At 40.0% G+C, this 17,782-nt stretch overlaps 1 protein-coding gene across 1 annotated transcript in view; it reads right to left on the bottom strand.

Moving 5' to 3' along the window:
- Positions 1 to 17,782, bottom strand: part of LOC149218467 (IAA-amino acid hydrolase ILR1-like 7) — a 185,806-nt gene that overhangs the window by 141,742 nt on the left and 26,282 nt on the right. Inside the window, exons 2-3 of the mRNA XM_089384072.1 lie at positions 14,276 to 14,401; positions 13,566 to 13,880 (exon numbers count right to left, since the gene is read on the bottom strand). Of these exons, the coding sequence (XP_089240198.1) occupies positions 13,566 to 13,880; positions 14,276 to 14,401 (441 nt within the window). The remainder of the gene's footprint in view (positions 1 to 13,565; positions 13,881 to 14,275; positions 14,402 to 17,782) is intronic.

The raw sequence follows: 17,782 nt of genomic DNA, 5'->3' as shown, positions 1-17,782 counted from the left end.
GACCTTGGCTTTACGACAATTTCTCATAATCCTCTAATCACCTTCCATCTCTCATCATTCTTCGTCATCTCATCACCTTATCCTTTTTACTCTCACTAATCCTCTCATCTTGTTCATTCTCACACTTAGCACCTGGACATTTAGGTTGGTTTATATTTTGGGTGGCAACTGCACTTATTCATCCATTCACTAGAACGTACTCTAGAAGGAACCCTAGTAGTTTGGTTAACCCCGTTCCCAATCCTAAAAAGGTTCTAAGAGCTCGGTTAAACAAGTTACATTCTAGAGATTGTTTAAATTTTCTTGGACAAGAAGCTCTCCTTGACCTCCATCTGCTTTTCATTAATCCTCCAAATCAAGATCTCATGGGTGACTTCTATGGGCCTTGCGACTTCGCAAACATCCAGCGGTATCTACATGATCTGCCAAATGAGTCAACTATGAATAGATTGCCAATATTTGAGGGGAGTAATGTTATCAACGTTGAAGACCATATAAAGAAGTTCATTGTGTTCATCCAGAGCTATGTTCATTCTACGGACTATAGTCAGGAAGATGTCAAGATGAAATTATTTGTTTTATCATTGGCAGGTAGTGCACTTGACTGGTTTCACGACAAGGTTGTTAATTCGTTTAACTCTCTAGTAACCCTCCTCAATTCATTCAGAGACAAATATGGGGATAGGAGGGAAGGAAAATACTTGGTAAAGGAATTCAATACCATTAAGAAGAAAGAAAATGAAACAATGGTAGAATTTAACTAGAGATTCAACAAATTGTTAAAGGATATGACTCAAGATTATAAGCTTCCTGACAAGACAGTCTTAGAAACATATCTTGAGGCTTATCATGTAGAAGTGCGGTATAAGATAAGACGTGCTCATCAAGTTACCTTGGTTGCAGCTCAAAACACAACTGAAGAATTAGAAAAGGATAAAAAGGCTTTACGAAAGTTAGAAATCCCTAGTTATGAAAGAGGTCCTGTTAAAGTCAAAGAAGAGTCAGAAATAGTAAAGGAATTAACCTGATTAGTTAAAGAAATGGAAATTAAGCATGCCAAGCAAATAAGTGACATGCATAATCAACTAATACAGATGGAAAGGAATACCAGGATGCAAATGCAGAATATGCCTCCCTGGAATAATAACAGGAGTAACAACAACAATCAATGGCCAAGAAGGAATTCCTCAAACGATCAACATGGTTGGTCAGTTTATTCCCTTCTGCAGACCTTGTGACAGTTTTCATGAAGAAAGCACATGTGCCTTTGCTAGAAGGATCTTAGAGGAAAGTAGAAATCAACAAAATAATGATACAAGTCAAGATGAATCTAATGAAAGTCGATGTACCAATATGATTTCTTCAGCCTTCGCAATAAACACCTTCGATGAAGAAAAGGACCCCATTACTCAAGCATATGGTAAGAAACCCTCTCAGGAACAATTTCTAGAGCTTGCAAAACATAAAGGATATACATATCAAAGGAAGGGTAAAAGCCAAAATCAGAATAAGAAAGTTCTGTCGAAAGATACAAATTTGGTTTAAAAGTGGATTGCACTGCATGGATAAAAAATTCTTTCTCAAAGGGCATCATTATTTAGGGATTTGGGTATGCTTCAACAGAAAGATGACGGAATTAACCATCAGGACGAAGAAATTAAGTTAAAAGACATTAATTGTTATATGACGAATGAAAACCGTGAATCGTTCTTTCTTACTTTGGACATAAATGATAGATTGCTTTACAACTGCATGCTAGATTCTGGTGCATCTAAGAATGTTATGACCAAGAAGGTCACGCAACAATTAAACTTAAGAATTTCTAGACCGTACCATAACATTTGTTCAATGGACTCTAAAAAGGTTGAAGTCCTTGGTTTGGTTAAAAATTTACAGGTAGCCTTAGCCGATTATCCGTATAGAATCATTAGCATGGATATAGTTGTCATTGATGCGCCAGATGTATGGGGAATGCTTCTCTCGAAGAAGTTTGCAGCTGATTTATGTGGGTCCATTCAGATGGATTTATCTTATGCCACTATCCCCACAACAGCAGGTGGAATGGTTAGAATATACAGAGAAGTAGAAAGAAGGTATTGTTACCCACCATTTTGTGGGTGATATCCCCACGAGAAATATTTTTCTCAAAGATGGTCCTCAGTCGGTAGCCAGCAGCCCGTTGCAGCCACCAGCTAGCTCATTATGCCATTTTCTCTGGCACCTAAGCCAGCTATGTGGTGCCTCACCCATCTGCCATGATCGTATGTTTGAAGGTGGGCCTCCCGAATCTAAAGGTATGCCTTGTCATTTCGAAATTGAGTATTGTAGTTTGCTTATCATGGACACTTATGGGCATGGATTAATGGGGGAATTCGGCAGAAAGAATGGGATAGGTCTGTGCTTCTGTCCGCTAGACCCCTTTTAGGAATTAACCTTGGATTCTAGTCACGCGGGATCTCTTTTATTGACCATTTGGTTCTAGGGATGGTATTTCACGGGAAACCCTGATTTTGGTTGCATGGTCTCGCTCTCTTATCCGCTTATATTACCGTCTTTCCATTCATTATTACCCCATTCATCATTTCTCCCACCTGGGTCCACATTCCTCCACTGGTTCCACATACGGTTAACATGCCCCTTCCCCTTGCCCACACCTTGGGTCATGACCTGGAATGAAGCTCGGAGGTTGATGTAGCTAAAAAGAAAGATAAAACTTAAAAGCATATATGGCCACATTCAACAGGGAAATGTACCACAAAATGCAAAAGATGGTCGGGACAAGCATATTTAGCACATGGGAAAAAGCCAATACATTAGCTCTACCCAATCACCATGGCCATCTCCCTACTTCCTACAGGTTCTATGAGCCTTCTTCATCATATAGGAACCCATGATTGTCCCAACCCCTGGTGGCCGATGAACCGCCCCACTTTAACAAGGGGGATTTGACTAATATATCTTATACATCATGCTCTAACCCCTTGAGTCTCGAGCAATTAACCAAAGAAAATCATAAAAAGGCAAAAGGCATTAAATAAAGTGGAAAAATCAAGGTCGGGGCATCTCATGTACCATGATTGCTCACTCCTACACATTATAAACTCAAGTGTGGGCTTCTATCTTATTAGCTACCCTTGTACCCCAGCATGAAACCCAGGGCTGCCCCTTCTCATTCCCTACTTCATTCACCTATCTGTCACATGTCACCACCTCTTGAAGGATGTACCTTGACTATAGTATCCCCTTTAGAAGTAGAAACCACCTAATAGGATTATTGGTTAACCCCATTTGGAGTTTAGGAGACATTGGCACATCCCGAAGCCCATTATGGAAGGGCAGGCCATTATGAAGTCCCAACCTGTAGTCCATGATTAGGTAAGCTCATTTACTCGATTTCACTAATGACCTATTGACATAGAAGGCTAGGGGACGAATTGAATCTTATTCAGGATTTCAGATGGTTTCCATCTTGGGTTTGGTCTCCTATACGAAGTCCCAATCCTCGAGAGGGCTACATTGGCACATCTAGGGTGAGCATTGAAAGCCATGGTCCTCCACAGCAACAGATTGCACTCCATGGATCCCCACAACCATTCAGAGATTGCTCATGGTTCACTTATTGGAAGAGGAGGATGCACCTGATCCATCATGCCCAGTTGGCCGCAGATCTACACCATACACTTGGTAGATGATCCAGGACTTGCATGATGATGTGGCATCACCTACACCATCATCCTAGCCTTTACAGGCGATCTACAGGCATCTTCGATTTGTTTGGAGACCCATGAAGCCACTTGTGTGCCCCCAGATGTCATTTGGAGCACCACAGGTTATTACAAGGGGCCACCCCCTTGTCCACTGCTTTTGAGAGTCCTTCTCTTCATTGTGGCACCCATGGACCTCATTAGGCCTCTTAGAGGACCCTACAACATGCATAGATTATTATTTGACCTCTTGAGAGACTTACATTTTCATTTATGAGCTAGTTTGGTGGGCTTGTCACCAAAAGTTGAATTACTAGAACATTATTTTATTTTTTGGGCTTATGTAGGGTAAGGAGGCTAATTCGAACTCCTAGGTTGTGTATAAATACAAGTGAGATGAGCTCATTTCTCATCATCACTTTGGATTGGATCTCTTCTCTCTCTTGAGAATTTTGCACTTTTTTTTAGTGGCTGAATTCGAGCTTTATGGATGAATTTTGATGTGTGGATATTGGTCTATCGTCTCTTGGAGCTTCTCTCTTGTCAATTGTGAATGGTTGGATACACTCTATTACATGTAAGTACATGTCTTTTGATGTTATTCATGTTTACTTTTGCCATATACGTTGGAATGGGATTTTCATTGCTATAGGGCTAATTGTTGCATGCATTTACTGCTTAAAATTGTGGAATTTGTCTCTATTATAGCATCTCTCAATATATGGGCCATATAATATGAGCGAAATCTCCTAGAGGTAATTCTATCAAAGAATTTGACCTTGATAAGGCATTTTGTTTGCACATCGAAGTATAAAACCTGCAAGGTTGCTTCTCCTTGACCTAGAAGGCTAGTGAAGTGATCTTGACGCCTCCTTGACTAGGACCACGAAATCCTACTCATATTCATCATATACTCCATTCTCCCAAAGATTAAAGCACTGATCTACCAAGGGTGGTCACTAAAAATCATATTCTTTCACCTCCTTCCAAGTCTAGCCAAGTTGGGGTACCTATGGCATCAATTTCCTGACAAGCTAGCCATAAAAAAAAAATTGATCTCCTAGGGTCTCCTGCGTTGACCTTTTCTCAAGCTCTCCTCCAATTTTGAAGCCATTCCGACAGTGGAGTTGGGAGAAAAGCCAAGCCCTAGCTTTGGGATCAAAACTTGCCCTACCATCCCCAAGGCTAGTACCTCATAGGGTCAAAACATCTTCAAGTGAAATTCTTTCTTTGATCCTTTCCCCCACTTTGTCTAGGGTAATAATATCATCGGTTGCTACATACTTTCCTCATACCCTAGACCGGGTCCACTTGGCCCCATGTGGTCCCGCTCTTTTGAAAGATCATTATTCAAGAACCATCCAAGATACCATTTCTAACAAGGATTTTAGGGATTGGATAATTCTTTCACAAGTCTTATGCCATAAACGTAACCCTCAAATCCTCTCTTCTTTTCCCTAGAATACATAGTACCTTGCTTAGAAAGCAAGCAAGTTCCATCCTTCCAACTCTTCTGGGAAAGGGTTCATTTGGGTCACGTATATCCATTGACTTACCCTTCATTTGTGACTCCATACATACCGGGTCTCCTCCCATCAGTGAAATTTCGTAAATATAAGGGAGTCTTAGCTGAGGTGACAATGGGCTAAGTCTCCATTTGTTGCCCTGGATTTAGCATTTGCCCTTTAGGGATCCCCCCATTGTGTTGATTTCTGGTAGCATCAGCTGTGCACTAAGTCTCAAAATTTGCAGGGGGTCTTGGACACATGTATTCCACGATACCCAGAAATCGTTTTGGGAAATTCACCAAGAGAAAGTTTTATTAAAATAATGAATTATTATTAATGGAGGTCTAAGTCTAAACGTAGGGAATTAAAATAATTAAAGGTATTAATCTAATTGTGGGTGAAAGTTCTAGAAGAAGACGAGGATCAAGCCAAAATGATCTAAGCCATTGATTAGAATCTAATCTGGTCCGTTGAGTCTCATGGAGGATTATAAGAGAAGGCTTGATAGGCATTTGGAAAACACATCGAAGAGAGATCAAGAGATCGAATTTCTCAGAGAGGCCAGCGCAATAGTTACTAGAGAAGAGATCGAAGTGATTTCTTGCAGTGAGGGGCAGGGATAGTTCCAGTTGGAGATTTCTCCTAATTCGAGAATACTCAGCAGAGGAGGCAGAGAGACATCCGGGAGAAGTAGCGCAAAGGCTACATTAGGTAGCGTAGGCTGACGCAGAGGCAACGTAGAGCCTTGAGGAGATCTGTATTTTTACTAGAGAGATTGATTTCTGAACACGGAAGGTGAGGTGTGAGACCAGGAGGACAAAATTGAAGTCTCAGAGAGGCAAATCGATTAGTAGAAGTGGTGATGCTATCCCTGGGAGCTATGACGTTGGGCCTACGCAGTGACTGGGCAGAGGCAGCAAGGGACAAGCCATTTTGTGGCTGGATCAGTTGGAATTGCTAGTGATAGTGTGAGGTACTTCTCACTAATCTTATATCAGTGATATTCTCTGTATTGGATAGCCAGCAAGACATCTAGAGATTGTATTCAGAAAACTATTGCTTAATAATACAAACCCTCAGGTGTTGCACAGGTTTTCCCACATTGGGTTTTTCCGGGGACATTTGTCCAAAAATAATTGTGTAATGTGTTGTGTATTTCTTTCTTGCTCAGTTACTTGTTTTCGCATATAATTTTAATTGGTGAAGGTTGTAGTGTATTAGTCTCGATATTTGTTGTAGGAAGTAGTAAATAATTTGTTTAGTGATTAACAAATCGAAGGAACTTAATCAGTTGCTGGAGTAGAAATTTGGGCTACCAGATTTTCACATGGTATCAAAGGTGCAGGTGAAGCAAGAGAGCAGAGCCGTAAGAACCCAATGCTGAAGAGGACGGTTGAAGTGTTGCATAGGAAGCAAATCGAATCTGCAAAAGGATTGCGTAATCCAGGCTAGGAGGGCAAAAGTTTCAAGGAAGGGCTCTCTCTGAGTGAGTCGACAGAGAGGTAAGACTTCCAGAACGAAGTTTTCCAGTGTCAAAGGGAGTAGCGCAGAAGCTTCAGTAAGAGGAGGTTTCTGGTGAGACGCAGTTTTCTGCAGCAGTTGCTGGGGCAGAAAAACGTCAGAAGGAAGAAGAGAGACACTATTGAGGGAATTCTTCCTCAGAGGACTTCCAGCCAAGAAGTCTGATTTCTCAAGTATTGATCAGCAGCAGAGAGGAGTTGATCTACTAACTCTAGCAGGGAATGCGTAGGCTAGCCTGGTGCTGTGCAGAGGAGAGAGGAGGTAGTTTGACAACTCGTTGGCAGAGATGGCAGCGAATGGGTTGCGAGATCAGGATCGGATGGAGGGAGCATCCAATTATGTGAACTGGAAGGCAAGGATCTCATGCCTTCTGGATGAGCACGATCTCAAAACTTACGTTGACAGTGTGGTAGTTGTACCCGAAGATCCAAATCCGCTCAAGAAGTACAAGGCCCAGATGGTGAAGGCCAAGAGGATGATCCTAGACGAAATGAGGGATCATGTAGTGTGTCGTATTGTCGACAAGGATACTGCTCGGCAAGTCATTATGGAAGGGCATGCCATTATGAAGTCTCCACCTGTGGTCCATGATTAGGTAAGCTCATTTACTCAATTTCTCTAATGACTTGTTGTGCTATAAAGCTAGGGGACGAATTGGATCTTATGCAAGATTGTAGATGGTTTCCATCTTGGGTTTGGTCTCCCTATACGGGGGGCCCTAATCCTCCAGAGGGCTACATTGGCACATGTAGGGTGAGCGTTGAGATCCATGGACCTCCACAGCAGCAGATTTCACTCCATCGATCCCCACAACCATTCAGAGATTGCTCGTGGTTCACTTATTGGACGAGGAGGATGCACTTGATCCATCAGGCCCGGCTGGCCCCAGAGCTACACCATACACTTGGCAGATGATCCAGGACTTACATGATGATGTGGCATCACCTACACCATCATCCTAGCCCTTGCAGGCAATCTACAAGCATATTTGATTTGTTTGGTGACCTATGAGGACACTTGTGCCCCCACAGGTCATTTGGAGCACCACAAGTTATTAGAAGGGGCCACTCCCTTGTCCACTACTTTTGAGGGTCCTCTTCACTGCAGCACCCATGGACCTCATTAGGCCTCTTAGAGGGCCCTACGACATGCATAGATTATTATTTGACCTCTTGAGAGGCTTACCTTTTCATTTATGAGCTAATTTGGTGGGTTTGTCATCAAAAGTTGAATCACTAGAACATCATTTTATTTTTGGGGCTTATGTAGGCCAAGGAGGCTAATTCGAACTCCTAAGTTGTGTATAAATACAAGTGAGATGAGCTCATTTCTCATCATCACTTTGGATTGGATCTCTTCTCTCTCTTGAGAATTTCGCACTTTTTCTTAGTGGATGAATTGGAGCTTTATGGATGAATTTTGATGTGTAGATATTGGTCTATCTTCCCTTGGAGCTTCTCTCTAGTCAATTGTGAATGGTTGGATATACTCTGTTACATGTAAGTACATGCCTTTTGATGTTATTCTTGTTTATTTTTTTCATGTACGTTGGACTGGGATTTTCGTTGTTCTAGGGCTAATTGTTGTATGCATTTACTGCTTAAAATTGTGGAATTTGTCTCTATTATAGCATATCTCAATGTATGGGCCATGTAATATGAGAAAAATCTCCTAGGGGTAATTCTATCAAAGAATTTGACCTTGATAAACCATTTCCTTTCTACATTGAAGTATAAAAGTTGCAAGGTTGCTTCTCCTTGACCTAGAAGGCTAATGAAGTGATCTTGAGGCCCCCTTGACCGTGAACCAAGAAATCCTACTCATATTCATCATAGACTTCATTCTCCCAAAGATTAAGGCACTGATCTACCAAGGGTGGTCACTTAAAATCATATTATTTCACCTCCTTCTAGGTCTAGCCATGTTGGGGTACCTAGGGCATCAATTTCCCGACAAGTTAGAGATAAAAAAAATTTGATCTCCAAGGGTCTCCTGCGTTGGCCTTTCCACAATCTCTCCTCCAATTTTGAAGCCATTCCAACGATGGAGTTGGGAGGAAAGCCAAGCCCTAGCTCCGAGATCAAAACTTGCCCTGCCATCCCCAAGGCTAGTACTTCATAGGGTCAAAACAACATCTTCAAGTGAAATTCTTTCTTTGATTCTTTCCCCACCTTGTCTAGGGTAAGAATATCACCGGTTGCTACATTTTTTCCTCATACCTTAGACCGGGTCCACTTGGCCCCGTGTGGTCCCGCTCCTTTGAAAGATCATTCTTCAAGAACCATCCAAGATACCAATTCTAACAAGGATTTTAGGGAATGGGGAACTCTTTCAGAAGTCTTATCCCATAAACCTAACTCTCAAATTCTCTCTTATTTTCCCTAGAATACATAATACTTGCTTAGAAAGCAAGCAAGTTCCATTCTTCCAACTCTTCCGAGAAATGGTTCATTTGGGTCACTTATATCCATTGACTTATCCTTCATTGGTGGCTCCATACATACCGGGTCTCCTCCCATCGATGAAAGTCCGTAAATAGAAGAGAGCCTTAGCTGAGGTGATAATGGGCTAAGTCTCCATTTGTTGCCCTTGACTAGCATTTTCCCTTTAGGGATCCCCCCTTTGGTCCCCTGTTAGTTTGAGCGGTAACAGGTACCACGTGGAAGTCCCAAAGAAGTTGGAAAATGGTGAACAAGTTTTGTTGCAGGAGCATCTGCCTCATTTTGAATCAGAGATATGTCACTTTTTCCACCACCCATCCCCTTCGCCAAGCATAAAAAGAAGAAGATTTCAGATTGACAAAGATATGCAGTGCAACGATGAGCAATCACACCGACCTAAGAGGGTCAAACTTCAGCAAGGGACATCTAAAAAGGAGCCAAGTGATCTACCATTTAGCGGACAGATGCCCAGGATTGTTCCTCACCGATGACATTTGATGCCATAGGGCATCATTTTGTATAGTATCTCTAACCCTACTCCCTTTTTTTTAGATAGTTGTGTTTCACGTATTTATATTATGTCTTTTATATTTCGGTTTGTTATAGTAGATTTTTTCTATTCCAGTGATACTTTCTATATATGCATGATGATTTCGATGTTGAATGGATATCTATTTGATGGACTTTTGTTTCCTTGCATGCAGGATTCTGGGATTCTCACGTTACTTCTTGGAAAAAACGTGTCCCCATATGGAGTTAGATGTTGCACTCAAATTGTCAAAGTTCCAGGGAAGCAGAAGTACCAATTTTTTCAAGACAATCGGATCACATATCAGTAGTCCATGTGTCATGGTTATCCCATTCTAGAAGTTATGTAATGTAAATGATCTTAGTAAAACCTTGAGTCTATGTAACAACCTAGGTAAGCCTATAATTTTGATGACGAATTCCATCCTAGGAGCTTTTTTAACCTCGCTAATTACCTGTGTTTCTAGACACGGCTAATTAGAAGAGTTTTTTTCCCTCCAGCTTAAACCCCAAAGCTAGGGTGAAATTTATTGTCGAATTAATAGGCGAGTCCTAAAGTTTTTAGTCAAGTATGGATGTAAAAGTGGTTTGGGAATAATTTAAGCTAGTTGGCTTAATTATTTTATTACAAATCACTTGGTTTATTAGATCATACTATGTCACAGATGGATTATGTGTCTTGAGGGTCTAAGCCAAATGTGTATTCCCTCTTTGAGTCTTGTAAATGAAAAATATTATGTATTAAGGGTTGGAAACATAATTAAATCCCCTCATGTAAATCAATTAATTTTTCTGGCAAAATAAAATTAAATCTTAAGCCAGAAAATTAATTAATTAGAGTCAAATTTAAATTGTCTTCGCAAAATAAATTCTTCAAATGGAAAAATTCGTGGGTCTTAAAAGAGTCAATTTTTAAAGGTCCTCCACCAAGGAATATTGTTTATTAAAAAAAAAAATCGGTCCCTTGGACCTTGGTGGTTAAGTCAGTGAAATTTTTGAGGAAATTAGCTCAAAATAATTAATTTTGAGCTAATTAAAATGGAATTAAATGATAAATTCGAAAATTCCTCAAAAATAAAAAATCAAGGGCCAAGATTAAAAGATCTTAAAGTGTTTATCAACGGCCTGTTACCACTCAAACTAGTATGGGACCTAAATGGGGCACCTAAAGGGCAAATGTTAAGCCAAGGTCAATAAATGGAGACTTAGTCCATTGTCACCTCAGCTAAGGCTCCCTTCTATTTATAGACATTCACCGATGCGAGAAGACCAGGTATATTATGGAGTCACAGATGAAGAATAAAACAATGAATGGATATGAGTGACCCAAATAATCCCTTTCCCGAAAGGGCTTGAAGGATGGAGCTTGCTTGCTTTCTAAGCAAGGTACAATGTCTTCTAGGGAAAGGAAGGGTGGTTTTGAGGGTTAGGTTTATGGAATATGACTTGTGAATGAGTTTCCCAATCCCTAAAGATCCTTATTCAAATTGGTATTCCGGATGGTTCTTGAAAAATTGCCTTTTAGGAGGATGGGAACACACGGGACCAAGTGGACTCAGCCTAGGGTAAGGGAATAAGTATAGCAACCAATGATGTTCTAACCCTAGACAAGGTGGGGAAAGGATCAAAGAAAGAATTCTCACTTGAAGGTGTTGATTTGACCCTTTGAGGTATTAGCCTTGGGGATGCTAAGGCAAGTTCTGATCTTGGAGCTAGGGTTTGGTTTTTCTCCCAATTCCACCGTTGGAATGGCTTCAAAATTGGATGAAAGCTTGAGGAAAGGCCAGCGCAGGAGACCCTAGGAGATCGAACTTTTTGAAGGGCTAGCTTGTCAGGAAATTGATGCCCTAGGTACCCCAATTTAGCTAGACCTGGAAGAGGGTGAAAGAAAGTGATTTTTGGTGACTACCCTTTGGTAGTGCCTTAATCTTTGGGAGTCGGATTTCTTTGTTCCCAGTCAAGGAGGTATCAAGATTACTTCGCTAGCATTCTAGGTCAAGGAGAAGCAATCTTACAGCTTTTATACTTCGATGTACAAAGGGAATGGCTTATCAAGGTCAAATTATTTGATAGAATTACCCCTAGGAGATTTCATTCATATTACATGGCCCATACATTGAGAGATGCTATAATAGAGACAAAACTCCACAATTTTAAGCAATAAATGCATGTAGAAATTAGCCCTAGAACAACGAAAATCCCAGTCCAATGTATATGACAAAGTAAAACAAGAATAACATTAAAAGCATGTACTTACATGTAATAGAATATATCCAACCATTCACAATTGACAAGAGAGAAGCTCCAAGGGAAAATAGACCAATATCTACACATCAAAATTCATCCATAAAGCTCCAATTCATCTTCTAGGAAAAGTGCGAAAATCTCAAGAGAGAAAAATCCAATCCAAAGTGATGATGAGCAAATGAACTCATCTCACTTGTATTTATAAACAAATTAGGAGGTCAAATTAGCATCCTTAGTCTACATAAGCCCCAAAAATAAAATAATGTTCTAATAATTCAACTTTTGGTAACAAGCCCACCAAACTAGCTCATAAATGAAAAAGTAACCTTCTCAAGAGGTCAAATAATAATGCATGGTGACAGCACCTCGATGCATGATGTGTTGTGCAAATGCCTTACATAATAGTGTGAAGTTTCCCAGAAGTTGCATGAATGCAGCAAGACTTGGGGCGACTCTTTGTGGAAAAGATTATGTTGATTTTCTCGGTATCACACAAGAGAAGACAAATACTCTGTAATTTATTTGTATTTAAAGCTATCAACATTTGTTACAATAATGACAATGTACAGTCATGTAGGATTGCCATAAATATAAGGATGGAACAAGAATATGTGTACCCTTTACAATGAGAATGATTTATATGTAATATAGTGTCATGTATATGTAACATATATATTATATAGTGGAGACATAAGAAAAATCATTCCTGCAAAATCATTGCATGCACTAAAGGTGCACGAAGAAGCCACAAAACATGCATGATGGAAAATGGAATAGGATGCCTTAACACAAACTAACTTTAGCCATTGTTCAAGTGTCTTGTACTACAAGTGTGGAGAATCATATCCTATCACAATGATGTTGTAACAATCAGCACTTCATCTTGAAAAATGGATAAAGATAAAAGCAAGTATATGCCCACACCCCTTGTTCGTAATTATGAGCCATTTTTTATGAGCACCAGAACCATTGTTTTACTCAAAATTTGCCCAGTTAAGGATTTCATTTATTATCTCTAGATTCTTATAGCATTCAGCAGATGCCATTTATTGTAATACACAATTAGACACCATTAGTGCAGCACATTCATTTATCCTCGGTTGTAAGTTGTAATGGATTAATTAAAGCAGATCGACAACATTTGCAGATTTGAAACCCACAACTTATATATAGCCAATGCTCTCCCTTTATATTTATATTTTTTTAGGATTTTATTATTTCCTGCTTTGTATTATGGTCTACAAAACATTAAAATGCCACAGTAGGAAGGAAGAAAATAGATTTGGTAAAGAATCTCCCAGGTCCTTCATAGACATTAAGTATTCCCAGCATTCTTTACCCAGAATTCAATGAATTCAGAATGCTAGTGTCCTTGAGACTCTTGACGCTTAAATGAAGTAATCATCAAAACATAAAGCTAGAACAATGAGATGGTATGATCTATAAACACAAACAAATACAATTGTACCTTTCTCCAGTCAGGGGATAAAAAGTTATCTAATGAAAATTTATCCTTGACTGACCGAATTACAAATTTTGGTACTTCAAAATAAATACTCTTAGAAATCAAAGAATCTTTCCAGCAATTAACAAGACAATAGGGGAGATATACATACTTGACTATCAAGAGGATCACTCTCTCGGGAAACAATCTGCTGCAAACTCAAAATCACAAAGGATGTAGCTACAACTGGATCTGTAGTGATCTGTGGCATACCCGTATGTCCACCTCTTCCTTCTATAACAACTTCAAAAATGCTTGACCCAGCCAAAATTGGGCCTGGGATTGAACTTATAGTCCCAATCGGCACATCAGGTGCAACATGCATTGCAAATATGGCTTCTGCATCTCCAAGGGCACCTTCACGAACCATGTGAGCAGCGCCACCGCCTCCTTCTTCGGCTGGTTGAAAAATAAGTCTTACAGTGCCCTTCAAAAGATCGCGGTAATGCAAGAGAAAAGACTTACATTAGCCAAATGGGTCATTGTACTAGGCAAGAAACTATATAGTATATATTAAATGAAAGGATGCAAAATTACATCTAGACACATTTGCATTATATTAAAGAATGTAAACATCAGATTACCTAAGTAGGCCTAATATATGAACTACAGTAAAGGTATGACCATAATATTGTCTAATACCAAGGTAAATTTTAAACTTTAGAAGAAAACAGTTCTGAATCTTCCTAAATGAAAAGTAAATAGAATTCTTTAACATGACAAGCACCCTGTAGTTTAAATTTTAAACTAGACATCTACTTCATGTGGTTTATTGGACTAACATAGTAGGCCACAATCCTAGTACATACGTATGAAACCCACCTTGAGTTTAGCCTTGTGTTGATGAAGCAATTTGGCAGCTCCAAGAAGCATAGTGACATGTGCATCATGCCCACAAGCATGCATCTTACCAGTATTTACACTCTTATGCTCCCAATCCACAAGCTCCTTCACATCGGGAACAAACAATAGTAAAAGCATAAATACTAAAATAAAATAAATTAAATTAAAGAAGAATAATGAAAGCAAACATAATTTGAAATTTGGTGTATTCATTGGGTTATGGAATGGAGATATCCATATTCCTCCATGACGCACATGGAAGTTTGCCTCAAGTTTTATGTACCATAATTTCCTTGTCGGAAAGTCTTAGTACTGGCTACAAGTTAGGAAGACTGGGTATAGGTGGATTCATAGGTGTTATTTATAAATCCCAATATCATATTGAAGCAATTCTTGACAAGAAGAGCTATCTGTAGAGAATCCCTTGATATGAGTGCTGAAGCTTTTTCACAGGACATTTTCCTAACCCCAGGCCAAATTCCATCATCAAGTTTGAACTTTGCAGTAATCTCAGGAACGGTAGCATGTTATGAACCTAATTTGAAAATCTGAATTTTTTGGTACGTAAACAGACTCAGCAGAAATATGGAACTTGGAAACTAATATCTGGTCTGAAACTAAAAGGCAACTTACAGTAGCAAACAACAGCAAAAGTTCAGTACTAACAACAGTAAATAGCACTAACAACCGTAAGTTTAGTAATAGAAACAGTGATTCTAACAAGATTCCACAGTACCTCTGATAGCAAATTTTATACTAACAAAAGAAAGAAAAAGTCCATCACTAATTAGTAATGACAGCACTGGAATATTTTAAAAACTACAACGCATAAAGACTCAAACTTTCTTGAGAAGGTACGGATGCCAACTTTGAAGAGCAGTATGGACGTAGCACCTGGTCCAGAATAGTCTCTTACAGACTACCTGCAATAATGCATTCCCTTAAAAAGACCCCTACTCTAACGCCTAAGACCTGTTGACCATGTACATGTCAACAATTCCAAGAAGCAGAGTACAGAAGTGTGGTCAATTAATTTTTTAGTCATTATCATCATTGTAATCCCAAATTCTGCTTTTGTATTGTAAAAATGATTCTAGTATGACTATTAAGCCATGTAACAACACCTAGGTAAGCCTATGATTCTTCTCAAAGGGTTTCACTCTAGGGAGTTTTTTAACCTCCCCAATTACTTGTGTTTCTAAACACGATTAATTGACAGAGTTTTTCTCCCAGATATACCCCAAAGCTAGGGTGGAACTCATTGACAAGGTCTTAGGTGAGTCCTAGTGTTATCGAGTCGATGTATTTTTATCATACTAGATCATGTGTCTTGAGTCCCAAATTTATTTGAGTCTTAAGGGCTTGTGTCTGTGCGTAAATTTCCCTTTTTAAGGGTTGATTATTGTATTATTTTGATGTAAAAATGTCTTTAGAAATATTTTTGGTGAATGGTTCCTCATAATTAGAACACCATTACCAAAATATTTTTAGATACACTTGGAGGGTGGAAAAAATATTTGTAACCCCCTCCTTGTTGATTTTTGGGTAGCATCGGATGTGCTCTAGCTCCGAAATTTTGTGGAGGCTAGCTAGAACACATGAGATCTCCAAGACCCAAAAATCATTTGAAGAAATTCTACCCAAAGTGCATTTTATTAAAATAATTAATATTTTTAATGTGGTTCTTAAGTCTAAACTTAGGAAAATTAAAATATTAATGGGTATTAATGAAAAATATGGGTGAGAAGCTTCTAAGAGACGAGAATCAAGTCTAATTTAATCTTAGCAGTTGATTAGAGATTAAATCATGTCCGTTGATTGCTCAACAGGAAAAGTATAAAGGAAGGCTTGGGGTCAGTTGGAGAACACACACAGGGAGAGCAGCACTTGAGCTAATTCGAAATTTTGGGGCGTGGTTTGTTGAGGATTTCGGAGTAAGCTTCTAGTGTAGAGAGGGGCAGTTCAACAGAGGGACTTCCATCCAAGGCCGAGAATACATAGCAGAGAGGCAGAGCAAACTAGGGAGAGACAGCGCAACTCCAAAAAGGGTGATGCAGAGGCTAGAGGAGCGGACGCAGTCACTTAGAGGCAGCGTTGGGGTTTATGTGAGGCAGATCGGGCATCAGTTCAGCAGATCGATCATGATTGTGCCATGAGTGCTCATGCACTTCTAGAGAAGAGGTGGGGCGATATTGAGCTGTAGTTGGGAGGACTACATGGAGGGCAGGATCTTTGAGGTGCCCAAACTCTTGGATCACATACGGCTACTGGAGACCTTAATGACAGTAGCAAAATGACGGGAGTCAGTTGGTGCGAGGGATGATGAAGCAATAGTGGCAGAGCTAGAGTGTCAAAGTCTGAAGCAGCGCAATAGAGTGTTGTAGCAATGCGGAAGGCACAAAGTAGATACAATAGTAGCGCAGTAGCATCAGAGGGTCAGCATAGATTAGCAGCAGAGGTAGCTTCGGCATCGAGGGGCATCCAGACTAACTAGCATGTCAGTTTTTGGGTGGCTTTTCAATTGCTTACTTCTCAGCAACTGAGTTACAGTGCAACAGTTAGCAGTGGCAGTGCTATGGGCAGCATGATGCAGCATATAGAGAGGGAGCTGCAATATGGATGGAGCAGTGACAGTGGCAGTGTCATGGGCAGCAGTACTGATTGCAGCAGTGCAGTGGATGAAGGGCAGCAGGCCGAGAATCAACAATGCAGAGGACCGATGTCATGGGTCAGTGTGATACTTCTGCTAGGAAGTATTGCTAGAGCACATTCCTTGCTAAGAGGGAGTGTTGATTTTTGGGTAGCATCGGATGTGCTCTAGCTCTGAAATTATGTGGAGGGGTTAAAACATATGAGATCTCCAAGACCCAGAAATCGTTTGGAGAAATTCCACCCAGAATGCATTTTATTAAAATAATTAATATTTTTAATGTGGTTCCTAGGTCTAAACTTAGGGAAATTAAAATATTAATGGGTATTAATGAAAAATATGGGTGAGAAGCTTCTAAGAGACGAGGATCAAGTCTTAGTTAATCTTAGCCATTGATTAGAGATTAGATCACGGCCGTCGATTTCTCAACAGGAAAAGTATAAAGGAAGGTTTAGGGTCAGTTAGAGAACACACACATTGAGGGAAACACTTGAGGTAATTCGAAATTCTGGGGCGTGGTTTGTTGAGGATTTCGGAGTAAGCTTCTAGTGTAGCGTTGGAGTTTCTGTGAGGCAGATCGGGCATCAGTTCAGCAGATCGATTTCTGAGCCGACAAGGGTCACTGGGAGGGTGACGCAGCTCCTAGAGGAGGTGACGTAGTTCCAATGCAGAGCTTGGAGCAGCTATCGTTGCACAGCACTGGGGACAACGTAATCACCTGTGGGGTTTGTTCATCCAGTTGCTAGATTCGCAAAAATATTTGTCTTCGAATAGAGGTACTTCTACCGGGTTTATTCTCTATTGGGTGGGCCGAATTTGGCACCCTAGTTGTATTC

This window comes from Pinus tabuliformis, chromosome Q, assembly GCF_031772625.1.
Source record: "Pinus tabuliformis cultivar Carrire ecotype Pingquan chromosome Q, CPIR1, whole genome shotgun sequence".
In the NCBI taxonomy this organism is placed as follows: domain Eukaryota; kingdom Viridiplantae; phylum Streptophyta; class Pinopsida; order Pinales; family Pinaceae; genus Pinus; species Pinus tabuliformis.
This window is presented reverse-complemented; position numbering and strand designations above follow the sequence as displayed.